Source organism: Perna viridis, chromosome 8 (assembly GCF_037379345.1).
Source record: "Perna viridis isolate PV_CMFRI_1.1 ecotype Kerala chromosome 8, ASM3737934v1, whole genome shotgun sequence".
Taxonomy (NCBI): domain Eukaryota; kingdom Metazoa; phylum Mollusca; class Bivalvia; order Mytilida; family Mytilidae; genus Perna; species Perna viridis.
The window spans coordinates 39,815,704-39,831,176 of NC_142452.1; the positions used below are offsets into that span (position 1 = coordinate 39,815,704).

At 32.0% G+C, this 15,473-nt stretch overlaps 1 protein-coding gene across 8 annotated transcripts in view; it reads right to left on the reverse strand.

Moving 5' to 3' along the window:
• The window catches only part of LOC148610465 (uncharacterized), a 47,194-nt gene that overhangs the window by 20,584 nt on the left and 11,137 nt on the right, over positions 1–15,473 (reverse strand). For 6 of the 8 annotated variants that reach the window (XM_088543392.1, XM_088543396.1, XM_088543395.1 and 3 more), the window contains exons 4-12: positions 11,761–11,832; positions 9,699–9,770; positions 9,202–9,270; positions 8,266–8,337; positions 7,133–7,201; positions 6,782–6,853; positions 6,474–6,542; positions 6,025–6,096; positions 1,362–1,430 (exon numbers count right to left, since the gene is read on the reverse strand). In XM_088543392.1, coding sequence (XP_088399518.1) covers positions 1,362–1,430; positions 6,025–6,096; positions 6,474–6,542; positions 6,782–6,853; positions 7,133–7,201; positions 8,266–8,337; positions 9,202–9,270; positions 9,699–9,770; positions 11,761–11,832 — 636 coding nt within the window. The remainder of the gene's footprint in view (positions 1–1,361; positions 1,431–6,024; positions 6,097–6,473; positions 6,543–6,781; positions 6,854–7,132; positions 7,202–8,265; positions 8,338–9,201; positions 9,271–9,698; positions 9,771–11,760; positions 11,833–15,473) is intronic. The other 2 variants (XM_088543397.1, XM_088543398.1) reach the window with 2 other exon arrangements.

Here is a 15,473-nt window from a genome sequence, read left to right on the forward strand (position 1 = left end):
CATTTCTTTATATCACCTGAATGGAGAATGCAATTTATGTAAGAGGTAGGAGAATTTGTTGGAAAATAGTTAAAATACACTAACAGATAATTAACTCTATTATCTGTGATGGTGTACACAAATGTAGAAAAAAAAACAAAATGTGGATTGGAAATTAAAACAATTGAAATGGGACAGTTGTAAACTGAGTTGAAGATTTGGTTATTGGTTATAAAGAGCACAGAAAGCTTGCCCAACAGAATAGCTTAAAGTCTATAAAATGATCAGAATACATCCTTTGTTAATCAAAACCACTTGCAAAACGGGAATTCTATTTGTTCATTCCTGTGCAAAATTACTATCAACGCTTTCACTTTTGATAATAAAAAATATTTTGTATCACAATGACAGTTGGCTGTTCTCAACTGACAATAAGTATTAGTTAAATGATATATAGAGTATAGTGACATATTGCTATAGAAAACACACAAAAAGTCTCAAGCATTAAATGGACGACAATTTAATGCACGCCGATTTGTAATTGTATCATGGTAACATCCAATGTTAACTTTTTCAAAATCAACTTGTTTTTGAGTCGTTTGCACTTTATTAGTATTTCTTAAGTTCATTCGTATAATTACTCACGCATTTGCTCACGTTCAGCATTGAGTAAAGAGACTAATGAAAAAAGAAGTATACTAACCCTTTGTTCAGTAATTTTTATTTTATTGTAAAATACTTATTCACTACAATAAGAACATAAAGTTTCAAATGTTACATGTACACTGGTACTTGCTTTTATGAAAAAGTGAGGAAGAAGAACTCTTAATACTCATGTGAAAAGAAAGTTCTTATTGATATATCATTTCAAATATTCAAGAATATGGTTAAGGAAAACTATTGACCAAACTTTACGACATACGTAATGACTTTTCATTCAGAATTGTCAACTTTCTTTTCATTTGTGGCAACATTCCTTCAGCACCTGCGTATGGAGTGTTTATATCACAACTCATAACGTTATGCCAGAGCTTGCCGTAACTACGCAGACGTTTTGTATCGCGCTAGGACTCTTACAGTTAGGCTTCTGGAACAGAATTTTGTTGCAGAAGATTGAATTCATCACTATATAAATTTTATTGTCGTCATCATGAACTCCTGGATCATTATGGTGTATCCGTCTGCACTATGAAAAAAGATTTGTTCATCGTGTCATAGTTTTCCATTCCTCTTTCGTCTACCCCTGACTTAACTTTTTAAGAGCTACTCGGCAGGTGTTTCTAGAAAAGCAGAACACGCTTACCCTATCGGTGCACCTGATTTCCACCAGAACCTTGGTTTCCTTGATTTCTCTTTCAAGTGTTTTAGTCTTATTCACTTACATTAGAATAAGCCGTTTTGATATATTTGGCAGAAAATCCAAATTATTCAGTTTGTTTCCTCCAAGGTATCTGAAATACAAGATATTATGGATATATTCAGAGAAAAAAATGGTATATATTTCATGACAGTATTCTTAATTTCGCATTTTTAAACACGGTTGAAAACACACATAAATATCCTGTAATAAAAGGAAAATTAGTCTGTTATCCTTTTACCATATCTTAAAGTAATACCGTTTTTTTTATTAATTCTATCATGTTTTATAACCATATAAATCAACAAAACATTAAGTAGCACTCCAGCTAAGAATCATGCAAAATGTGATTCATGGGTAAAAAGCCTACATATTTTTATTTTTGATATTTTGTTTGAAATGTCATAGTAAACAGAAATTAGCATGTGTTTATATATATATATATATATATATATATATATATATATATATATATATATATATATATATATATAAGCTGTGCTCTTAGGAGATAAAATAAATAAATAACTTAATTACAAAAATAAAAATATGTAGCCTTTATTTGGGGTGTATCACATTTTTTTCAGATTTTGCATAATTCTTACAAATACAGCTACTTAATTATTTTTACTAGTTACCTTGATATCAGGTAATAACAAATACGTATAAATGTAATGTTTTAGAGCTAAGATAAACTAGAATCTCCAATTTAACTGATCCAGAATGTATAAAGAAACATCATGAGAGAGTAATCAAGGGAACCACAACTCTAGCGGAAATCAAAAGAATGTAATCCAGGGACAAAACCAGACATAAAAAAAACAGTCACATACAACAAAGAACATAAAATAACCTAAACAATACACACAAAGTAGCAAAAGCAAATGAGCAACACTGATTCCACTAACAACTGGGAGCATGGACGAAGTTACCAGGAGGGAAAGCTGACTAAAATGTCTAGACAATATTATCAACTAGGTCTGGTTTTCAAACAAATTCAATTTTAAAGTCTGGACATGCATTACTCATTTCATATGTACATAAATCTCAACATGCATGTATTTTCCGTGTCGTAATAAACACTGTCCGAACGAAAGAAAACAGACTTATGGAAATAATTAAGAACATAGCTGCGGCATGACAAAACAAAATAATTATTTGCTTTTATCTTGATATTCAATTTTAAACATTATACAGTTTTGTTGAGGACTGTCTGAGAGATGCAAGATTAATCATGTACATCTGTGCAATATGTAACTACAGTCTATCTGAACACAATATTATTATATGTTTGAACGTAAACAAAAGATATTATCGTACAAAGGTGTCGTCTTTATAACAGTGGAACGAGTCAGTAATATTTTTTTGCATAATATTCTAAAAAGTCCTGTTTGAAACATACCGAAGTAGAGTTACCGTTTTTTTAGACAGAAAACGAAAATAACTTCTGCAAAAAACATTCATTTCTGCTGTCATTTCTGGTTTCATTTCTTCAAATAAAAAGGCATGACCACCTCACAAAGTTTCTTTGATGTATGACTTTGCTGTTTTCTGGAGACCTTTGCTTTGTTTTTTGTTTTTTGTTTTTTGTTTTTTTTTTTGAATGATGCACTGACCGTTCGTCAGTTAGTATCAGAGGTCCATTGTTTGCATTTATACAACAAAATCAGGGGTAAGACTTTCTCAAAATATCAGGTGTGAATAATAATAGGAGTTACATCATTCTTAGGGAAAAAAACAACAATTTAATGGTGCACTTTTCGTCGCTTTTTTGCCTCTCAAACTTAAGATTTAGGCCAACATCGACGTACACGCCATGCTTAGAAAAGTCTTAATTTCAATGGAATGACACGATAGTTTCCATGCCTCAACATGTCTTCACTTTACCAACATGTGAGCTGAATAGGGATTCTTAAAAGAATAAAGGATTCAACTATACCAGCTTGCCGAACACGAAAACTTGAAGCATCTCATCAGATTAACAAGATACAGTAATGAATATTGAAAATGAATAGAAATATTTAACGTATCTAGGACCAGAAATATGTGTGAACTATTATCCAGACCTTAGTTCAGTGGTTACAAATAGACATGACTTGCACATTTCTTGCAATTCTGTTAAGTCAAAGTGCATTTTAACAGCAGTTTAATTGCATGAGTGAAAGTGTCTATTTAAATGACAAAATAGTTTCAGCTTCATTGCTACTAATTCAACAGATGAGCCCATTTAGTAAAACTGATATTTACCTTGGGCTATTTCAGTTCAACAAGATCAGAAGTCAAGGACAACTCACTGTAAAAAAGGTTGTCGACATATAAATAATTGAGAAGTTTGCAATACCAAATGTCTCGTACATCTAAACACTGCAAACGCAACACCGATGAATAATTCGTTTGATAGTGCAACAGCTACTTCAGTGAGTATCCGCCAAAATCATAAATGTTCACAGCTTCAATATCTGAAGTTACGACTGATTGTTAAAAGAACAACAATGAAATGTCAGAACAATTACCAATACTCCGAGAAGACACACTAATGATTACAAAATCACATTATATCAATTATCTCGTCAACAAAACAGGAAGGGGATATCATTTTGCACACCAAGCAGATTAATACGAGTAATCATGTCGGATGTTTTTTTTTTTAAAGATAAGAGACTTCTATGCACACATGTTTCTCATGACGTGTTGCAACTTTTCTCCTTTAAGAACTACTGTTGTTCATGCTTAGGGATATATATCTGGAATTTCTATTCAAAAAGTGAATAATGTTAGCGTACAAACAGGCCTAATACAACGTCTTTACCATTGGAAAGGAAAGAATTCCCAATCATCAAAATATCAAACATTTACGACAGAAGCTATGCTGAGCATATACAGCATGGATGTGACTGTCATTACGGGTCATGACATGCTGTTTACCACCAAAAAAGGTCAGTCAAGCTATATATTAGGTTCGGTTGCATTCAAACTATAAAAAATAGGACTCTCAGCTTACCACTTCTCCATCAATTTATTATTTTTAAACATGATAAAAGTTATCTATGATTCCTATGACAAGAAAATAGTAGTATTCATGTTAATGTTAAGACGGAGCCTTTAGAATATCGAATAAAAGTACGCCTATTCGAAACTGCGTCTTCACTGGGCTGTACCTATTTTGGTTTTAAAATTCTTTGCAAAATCTTAAACAGATATTTATTCAGAAGCATCTAATATAGTCACCATTTACATGACGTATATCTGGATGATTTTCATATTGAATAAGTATTAGAATCACAGAAGGAATTGTGTCTTCATCTTTCATAGTAGGTAGGTAAAATTGCACTATCTTTGAGAGACAACATGCTTTCGTTACTCACATCACATTAATTTTTCGATTTTTTAGGAAGGATACAGAAGGGAAAATGATTTTAAAGACAATACACTAAGTATCAAAGTGGCATTTAAATGGACGGATTGTCGGTGGCTAGATCCCAAATTCGGCACACCAGATCAGACCAGGGCTCTTATTTTAGTAGTATGAATATCTAATTTAAGAGAAAAAAACAATATTGCTTCAGTCGCAGCATTTCTGAACAGAAAACAGTGTGATTTTGCTATGAACGTGCCTGATTCTTGACACTAAATATAGCAAAAACAGATGTAAACATAAGCCGCATTTCGATTTGTTTTACTGTCCAGACCGTCTTGATGACTACATGTTGTAAGAACGATGTGTTAAGAGGTAATGATAATTGCTAACTGTCAGAGGAATTGATAATCCAAAACTTTATAACCAATACTCTCTATTTACATTTTAAAGAATATTGCTGTTATACTCGAACTATCTCTTATCTAACTATTACATTTTGTAAATAGATATGTATCTCGAAAAACAATTGAAATGTGACCAGTATATCTAGGGAAAAATGTAAAAATGAAAAAGGGAATGCCTGACCTAGTTTTTATTTCGACATCTACAAGGAAGCTCCATGCAGTGGCAGACCTTTGTTCCATCTTTTAGTAACCGCTGCAGACAGATCTTTCGAAATTCCCGGACACTTTTCAAATAAAACGTTCTATGACATTCGGATAAGTTGCGTAAAACCATTCACTTTTTCCCGACTTTGCAAGATTCTTGCATTTTTTTAGAGGGCTGACTGCAGCGTCTAGAGTGAATTTCAAACGTCAGACGCTGTTCAGGAGCTTGATATATATAACATTATTTGTTTCGAGTAAAAGATGTGTACCTTCGGTTTAATCAGTGGCCACTAGAACTTGTGATTCGAACTTAAATGGATTATGAACTCGTTTGTAGAGCATAGGTATTGTTTCGTGGTCTCTTTGCATAAACTACCAAATATAACCCGATGTTTATGCTGTCAAACTTATGTTGTGTACCTATGAACGATTTGACAAATGAATTGTGCTTCTATTTTGTAATTTATTATTATTACCATTTTATCTATATTCTGTGAAGTATTGCCACGTTTTTAGCATTTTTATTTTTTGGTGTGGTTTTATTCACAACGACTGGATATATTGTGTGGTATATGTAAGTACCAAATTTCACAAAGCATTGTCAATCAAAATAAATTTCATGAGTGAGTGTATAATATCAATATAAATATAAATGGTGTATAATATCAATATAAATGTAAATGGTGTATAATATCAATATAAATGTAAATGTAAATACTTACAAATATTGCAAATTCCATATTTCACTCAAAGTTCCATCTTCTATCGTCGTTATTAAATTATTGCTCAAAGATCTGTCAACAAATATGAATAATATTTTGATTTTATGAAAAATATTACTGCTAATATTGGCGTATATTTCTGAGATGTTCTACATTATTAATTAATTCAATAGTATTTAAAACAACAATATGGAACACCATTTATATAAGGTACGCAACATATGGTTTGAAATAATGGTGGAAAGCATGGCTTATATGTAAGAAATTGTTAGTACTACTCCCTACATTAAAAGATCCATAGTGATATGAAACATAAAAAGACAGCGTGGGCCGAAATACCCAAAATGCATCTGTCATCCATTTACTCCATGGTGTCAAGAAAAAAATCGGATACTGAAAGGGAAACAGAAATAAAGAAACAACTTGAGCTCCTTTAATTACATACTTACAATGAGTGTAAATAGCGGTTTACTTGTCGTAAAAACATCAGATCACTAATCATATTCCAATCTAGGCGCCTTCAATATACATTGGTTATATAAACATATGTTAATCTGTTTTGATAAGTATGATACCCGTTATTTCAAAAGATAACAAATAGGTGTCAACTTTGTAAATGAAATTATTATAAAACAATTTATTAATTTTTGAATAATTACTGTTAATCACTTTTAGCAAATAACAAATTTGTTTATAAAATGCCTTACACACTACGCTTTATCACGCAACAAAGAAAACTACAGTAAGGACAACTTACAGTGAACTTAAACTAGATAAATTAGCAAAGGTTCCATGCGGTATTTCTAATATTGAGGTGCTTTTAAGACTCCTGAAATAACAAGGTAATTGATTTCATCAAATACTGTTCATTTTAATTTGTATTATAATCTTTAACTTTACAGTATAGCAGGTGAATTGCCGTCTTGTTTATTAGCGTGTAGTACATGTATATTTTATTGTGAAAAGCACATACTTTATGATTTTGTTTGGCTTTGTTTTATGTGTATTATTTGTTGATGTTGTTTGTTTGGGTGTTTAGTTGTAATTATCTAACTTTGCTTCTAGTCTAAAAAATTGTGAGTGTTAAAATATTGGTCTAAACACTTACAAAGAGGTTAAACTGGACGGGAGCATTTGCACAAAACTTATATTATTCAGCATATTGTTATCTAATGTCCTGAAAAAAAGAAAAGGCGATTTGTTCGTGTAAAACAACTTTTTATTAATCATTTGTCTTCCTTAAATCCAGATACAGGACAAAACGCTTGAGCTTTAGATGAACCTAGTTGGATTTTTCTCCTAATCATTGAAAATATGGTTTGGTACAACAATTGTTCCTTAATTTTTAGGTAGTGAACACGGTTTACGCTGATATCAGATGTGTTTTATGATAATTTGTGTTTTTACACCGGTTTAACAATGCTGATAGTTTTACCCTCTTTACAAGGGTTTTTTTTTACCTTTGCATCATTGATTTGCTCTTGCTTCAGTAAATTGTTTTGTCTCTTTTTGAACATTCGTAAAGCTATTTAAAAGGAGAAATCAAAGATTCCAGCGAAAATCAAAAGAATATATCTTAAAGTTTACGAAATACACACACATCAAAAACCATGAATTGACATGTACAGAAAAAAAGAAGAAGTAGATGAGCAACCTGGACTCTACTGAAAAATACATGGACCAGGTGTAGCGTTGGTGTATGTGACCTCTGCTATTCTAGAATCACCCGCTGTGTTGCTCATAAAATTTCATCTCCAAGGAAGACGGAAGAAAAAAATATGGCAGATTGGACAAATCGGTTTTTTTACGGTGCAGAAGGATACACCATTCTGGTACACGAGATCCCGATGAAAACCACAAAACCTCTGTAGTGATGACTTAGGCTTGTAGCAACGTAAACATGCCCCAGAAACCTTGTTTCAAGATGTCTAGTACTCTGCAAAATGTAATCGCAATTTCAGCAAGCTCTGGCATAATATATCAGTTTTTATATTATAACACATGTGGTGAAGGGATGGTGTCACACATAAAATGAAAGATCAATTCCATCTACGATATATTTTTTTCAGGTCGAAAGTGCAACAACCTCACGACAAACTTAGACTGTTCATGTAGTCTGTTATTCTTTCTGAATAAGAGATAAAGTGAATTTTCTGTGTTTTTGACATGCATGAATCACTTCCTTTCTGACATTTATAAAAATATTCGATGTAATAAATACTATAATCTATGCATACTTACAGTTTGGACAAACTGGTGAATCGTGTAAATGTATCTTCAGGAAAGTATGATACGTTATTGTTTGATAGTGACCTATATGTGAAATAGGGTTCGAGTTTAGAAAGATAATGTATGAGAAAAAGTCAGTTTACCATATATTGAGAGACATCTTATCCACGCGAAGCAAATAAAAAAAACCAACCACACACACAAAAACCAAATCCAAAATAAAACCAAAAACAAAGATATGAAACATCATGAAATGAAATGAAAGTCAGAAAATTATGTGTAAATGGCCAAGGAAAACAAATGAAGTGTATACATTTACAAAACGTTTAATGAGTATTCTTTCATGAAAAACGTAAAACAACAGGAAAAAGTTGCCACGAAAAACTTAAGAAAGCGAGCTTAACTTTAAAATAAGAATTGTTAAACTTAGGAAACACGAAAAAAAACACGAAGATTTTACATCTTATTGAATGCACATCTTCGTACGCATTATGCCCTAAGAAATAAAAAAAATGTATTTTCATTTCGATATTTGTTTTTATTATTCTTCATGTCAATTAGCCGAATTTCGATAGGTTCAATTGTATAATAATATTCTCGTCATTACAGGTTTCAGAGAGTGACAGTTTTTCTTTTGTCTATTACACTCTAGTGAAAAGTTAAACTGGTTTCAGTAAATATTAGGTACCAGTTCAATCCTAGTTTTGCGTTTGATGTAACAAATATGCGCAGCGTCCACCAAAACCTGATATAACATCGATCAATTAAAGAAATTCAGCAGAAGTTTATTATTTTTTTTTTGTAGAAGGATGCCACGTCTACTATAAATCTGTATCAAAACATGTTTAATTGTGTTGTCAAAGTAAAACGTGAATGAGGCTGGAAATGGAAAAGAAAGTGTTCAAATGAGGATTATGACATTGTTGTTAACTTTTCATTCTTACTCACAGTATTTTCAAATTAGACGCAACCGTTTTTAGAAAAGTGAGGTCTGTAATCAGGTTATCGTCTAGTTCTCTGTAACAATTGAAACATGCAATAAAATGAATATGTTAGTTCCCATTGACTTTGTTGACATTATGGAATACAATAATGAAAATTACAAGTTATCTATGATGATTTTGAGATATTTCTGATGATGTACATGTTAATTAATAGTTAAATATTAATTAATTGAATATTCAAAATATTTGTTTTTTAATTCTTTTTGACGTAAAATTTAATGTAATATAGTATATAGATGGAAACTCACTGTTTTAGTCTTTGTGTGTTGTTTTATACGAACTGACACCAAATAACAACAGAAATAATGTTCACAAGTAAATGCATTGCTATTTTCACTATTTTTCTTTGTTAAATCAGGCTTCCATTTCATATCATAAATGACGTTTGATGTTTTTTTGAATCATTGAAGAAAACAAAACCTATATAACAATTACACCTACAATCGTGATAAAGAAGTTGCTGTGGTGAAGGCATTGTTCCCAATATGAGATATCCTGTTGTTAATCAGATACCTAAAGTAATACATTATTAAGACTTTATTACATTTTTCTTGTCTAATCAACGATAAATTGTCAATTGCACTTACAAACTTTTTTACAATTTTAAAATACTTCCGTTAAGTCAAGCAGTTTCCTGTTTGAAGTGTCCTTTTTATGTCCTAGTCTATTATACAATGCAGTGTTCAGAAAGAAGAAGCAAAATAAATCCCATCATCTTTTTCATTCTTACAGAAATGTGACAATTGTTCATTGAGTATATCCATTTAGACATTTTCGAATGTATTAAGAATACCAAGTATAAGACAAAATGGAGAACACTGGGAGATCAAATAATACAAGATAAAAAGGAACTAGAAAGGGCAGACAATCTCGTGCTCAGAATGTTTTGGAGAATAAAAAGCCCATAAAATAATTTTAAAGTATGTCATCACATCGGAAAAACTCATTGTTATTAATCTGAATTTTTTACGTCCGTTGCCCAATAAATTTGTTTACACAACTTTTCGATACTTTTCATTTATTTGAACCTATATTTTGTACAAGTCCGATAGGAGACGAGACCGATCCTGTGAAACGTATCATTTTTAGTTAGATAGTTGCTTGTATTACACAGAATATTGATAATATAATTTAAAGTGGCCCTGAAATTTCTTATGTAAAACACGACGACTTTGAACTTCTTATAATAAGTTAAATGACTCAAAATGGCCACAGAAAACATAATATTCAGGTTATCGGTATATTGCAAAAATATTAACAGGTTGAGTGAAAAGGAACTCTGCCCCTATCTTGTATGTTCTATTCCATACCGTTGACATAACCATTTTCAGTTGCACCATTTGCGTATGATCAATTTTGTCATTTATAGAAACTTCTACATTTACTGTCTTTTGTCTGTTGACTTTATGTAACTCATTGTGTGGATAAAAGACACGGAGTTTAAAAACTGATAAACTGTTTCTTCTGTTCAAATAAGCCAAATTCTTATTACATGTACCAGAGATAGTATTGGTACAATATTGCGTATATATTATGTATTTTTAAGTGTATATTCAAAATTAAATATATATTTATAGAGGAATGGAATAGGTCCACGCGATTTCTTTGTAACTATTTTGTTAAAATCATCACTGCTATGTTATTCTTTTTCTTTTGCCATTTGTGACTGAAAAGAAGATCAACATAATTTTCGATATTTTTTTTATTATAATTGAAACCTTCCAGTCTTATACCAGACTGATCCTGTGACTTAAGCTGTTTGGTACAGTACCTGAACCGATCCGTGCAACAAAAAATGCGATCGGTCATCGATCACCGATCAGTTTCCAGTCAGTCATCGATCCGTCAAACCGATCCATTTAACTGATGATCGCATCACGTGACCACAGAGCGGTCAATGTATTTAACGGTTTCTGTTGTTTTCTTTATTAATTTCACACATATTTACACAATGTAATAGATTTAAACATCAATTCATACTTTTATTTTACATTTCTTTATTTAAAACAGATCTTACGTCATTTTACATCACAAAACTGCGATCAAATCGGTCACCGGATATCGGTCATCGATCCGTCAAAACGTTGCGCGGATCGGTTCAAGGACTGTAAAAGGGTCATCACCCTAAATGTATTACTTTCATGGACACAGTTTAAGATTTTGATGCGATATACAATAAAAATGTCCGTACCAAGTCAGGAATATTGTGGTTATTTTCAACTTTCCACATTTTGCCTTGAAATTGCTATTTGTTGCCCGGAGTTTACTTTTGACTTTTTCATATGACTTAGTATATATTTTATTAGTTTGTTATTGTTTCGTTACCATTCAATGTACAAAAAAGCAGTTTATCCCTTATGGATCTTCAGAATACGATAATACTGTAAATAAAACAAGGACGAATTCTTGCTTTAAACAGATATCAACCGATTTTATGAACATGGAACGATAATTGCTACGAATGATATTTTGGTGATATATTGTTATCTTTTTATAATATTACACTTTTTCTAATGCTGAACATCCAAGAAAGTCCGTGTCATCGACATACTCCACCGTGTTGTCTTTGACTACTCTGAAATAAAAACCAAAAAAGTACATATTTTCGTTACTGTGTATCCATTTACACTATGAAAACTTATTTGTTCAATGTGTCATGGTTCCTTTTTCTACCCTGGATTTGACTTTTTATGAGCAACTCGGAATAGCTGAGTTGAGTATGCTTATCAGATCTGTGCACCTAGTCAGTTCTTGGAGGAGTCGGAGTTGTTCATTTACTTTTGTTACTTTGTATGTATTACTTTGGTTATTTAACGTTCTTTGTTGTTCCTTTGCAGTTTTCCATGTCCGGTCTTTGTCCATGGATTACATTCTTTTGATTTCCGCTGGAATCTTGGTTCCCTTCATTACTCTTTTTGCACTGCGTAAAACATAGATTTCTTCATATTGGGTGTAAAATGATCATAATGTAGAAAAAAAAAAGTAAACATGATTTTCTTCCCATAGATTTTAAAATAAAAACAAAAAATAAAAACTGTTCCCTATCATAAGGACACACAGATAAAAGTAACATTTCAGCTATAATAGCAAGCAATAGTTTGCCGTCAATAAAAATATACTAACTCCCCTAAAGTATCTTTGGCTGCTTTCATACTACCTTAACATTTTAGATTAATGCTTAAACGAATAAAAATCTACAGGTAACATGAATTGATTTACTGTTACTTTTCATGGCAGTCGGTGCTATATTCACTGATAAATAATTTTCCTATTAGGGATTTCCTCTAAATTGACGAATGAACGGACATTCCAATAGGAATCATGTTTTGTTACGTTGAATGACTTCAATTATAGTACAAATAATGCTCAAGCTAATGTTTAACTAATTTCGATTTCATTGAAATTATAATCAAAATTAATGTAATGCCTCTACATAAACTGGGCCTTTCATTTTTTAGACTGAAATCGCGTTAATAATATCTTACATACCGTTCGTTCGGTTACGAAGAAATACGTTTCGCTAGGATCGTGGAAGGGAGGGGGTGGAATTTTAAAGTGTTAATTATCGCCCATTACCTCTTAGCTTTATTTATTTTTCTTATAGCTTTTTAAATATGTCTTATATTTTATAACATAACCACAATTAAAGAAAAATAATTAAATGTATTTTGAATTTCTAAAATTTGCAAAATATCTGCAAAAGCTACACATCATTTAAACATTAAAAAGGCAATGCATTCAAACATTATACAGGCGTAAACGCACTCCCAAGACAGTTAAAGTAGGGAAACTGTTTGAAATATAAAAAAAAGAAAAAGTGGGGAAACCCTCTCAGATCCACGTTTGGTCTGGCAGTATAGGCCAGAGCGTCTACATAGCAGCCATGACCCACGTACTTCGGTCAGATATCGCAACGGCTGGGCTCCGCTACAAACACCAGTTGGTTCTACTAACCACTAACATCGACCGCGAGAGGCTTGTTTTGGTATTCAAGGTCGTTAAAAACTCTATACACAAATACTATTAATGTTAGTGATGTCCAATAGCCATTGACTATAGCTTATATGAACTTATGACATAGACATGTAGTTCATATCTCGATTAATGTGACTTGTCTATAAATTCATGGATTTGAGCATATAACAGTCATTCCCGCTCAAGATGCATTGCGCAATTTAAAGACGTTTAAAATTTTTTTTACAGGGGAATTTTGTGAAGTTTTGTACATATGCATACCTTTGTAGAGTAGACTCGGCGAATGATTTCTTCGGTACTGAATTATTTCACGCAGGAAGAATATCACCCGAGATGATTTGGATGTAGAATTCGTTAAAATAAGGATTTTATTCCAATGAAATTATTCTTCTCAAATTTTGGTGAATGGGGCGTACGGCTGTCCTTTGATCCGCGCGAAAATGCATTACCTAATACGTTATATGTGTAGACTTTTTAATCTGCATGGATATGTATATTGAAATATGATACTCATAGCTTTATTTTACACTTAAGTTCTAGTTTTCGAAAGGAGATTAGCGTGCTAAAATTAAGCGCATTTTTGATTTAGTTACTAAGCGGACGCTTGCCATTCAGCAAGATCGAGGTTTGAAAACAAGAATTTTATTTTGAATTATTTTTGGACAAACATGTAATGTAGACAGCTTGGAATTTAGATTAACAAACATGTACTTGTCGCATTTATTGGAAAGAAGCACCTGTAAATGAAACAAAACTCTAATAAGAAAGTAGTGTCACAAAAAGCATTGCCAAATCAAATAACAAAATATAGAATAGTTTTTACTTTAAATACGTCATTGAACATTCATTTGATTATTGTGAAAGCTAGCTAGTTGCACGTTTACTTTGTCGTACTTCAAATTATGATTTTGTGTTTTTGTACATGTAGGAACAGTATAAATACTGTAATTCAATTCCAATTTTTTTGTTGAAATATATTATAAACAATACTTTAGACACACAATTATTTTCAATACTATATCTCAAATATCGAGATATGATGTGGGGCGATTACCTTGCCATTGGACGTTTAAAATGTGACATAACAAGTAAATTGACTTTTAGCGACATTTTATCGTTTGCATAAGATCATTGAAAGGGACAAAATATGCTGCGCTTCATAAAAATGTACCTTATTCCATACAACATAACCAACTACAAAATCTTTCAAAATATGCCACTTATCCAAAACTTTGATGTCTAAATAAATTATTTTTATATGCAACGCACTCAAGCCAATATGCATTCGAACGACATTCGGGTTAATAAATGACTAATTCTAGACTATAATTAATATCCGTGACTTAACATATGAATTTTGCATTTACTTTCGCGGTGGCGGAGCCGGAAGGAGTCCGGGGTTTGGAAACCCTTCATAATTGGAAAAGTTTGCTAACTTTATACATAATTATGACAAAACAAGCTATTTATAGCCCTGTATCCCGCTTTTTCTCTCGTCCACACTCCCCTTTCTTTATCACTGGAACCGCCCCTGCTGTCGCATATTTATCTGCTTATAGGGAGAATTGCACACAATATTAGATTTAATTTTGTTGATCTCTAATAAAGCTTTGAAGTGTGAAATAAATTTTTTTTTACGATTTTTATCTGTACTAATTATAAATAAATTCTCCCGTCCTTCACGGACTGTCGCATAAGGTTCTGTTAGGGTGAGTGTCGATGAGTTACGTTCGTTTACGGCGAGTTCCTTCAAAGTAGTGGACATCTCTATTAAGCAAGTTCTTAAATACAGAACATTATGTATATGAATTAGTTTCATAGCCGTTGAATGTACCAATATAAGCTCCTGTTTTGTTTGTTTGTTTGTTTGTTTGTTTTTAATTTAACTATATAAATTGAATTTAGTAATGTCTCTGGGCTTAAAGCATCGTTGAGACGTTATGCTATTGTTAAAACAGTGGGGTCCTTTTAACAAAGCAATGTTGGCGAAAAAAGTAATAAAAAAACACCTTTGCGAAAATGACTATTGAGTGGTTTCTAGAAGATGTTGGACGCCGATTTAGACGCCACTAATTACAACGAGACAAAAAAGAAATGACACAAAAAATCAGTCATTTTTATTTACGTTGATTTTTGAGAGCATGACGGCAAATCTGATACGACTGTGGCGTCTGTTTTATGCAAGCAAGTAATTTTCCTACCGACTGGCGTCACAATAGTTTTTATAAAGCATTATTTGAT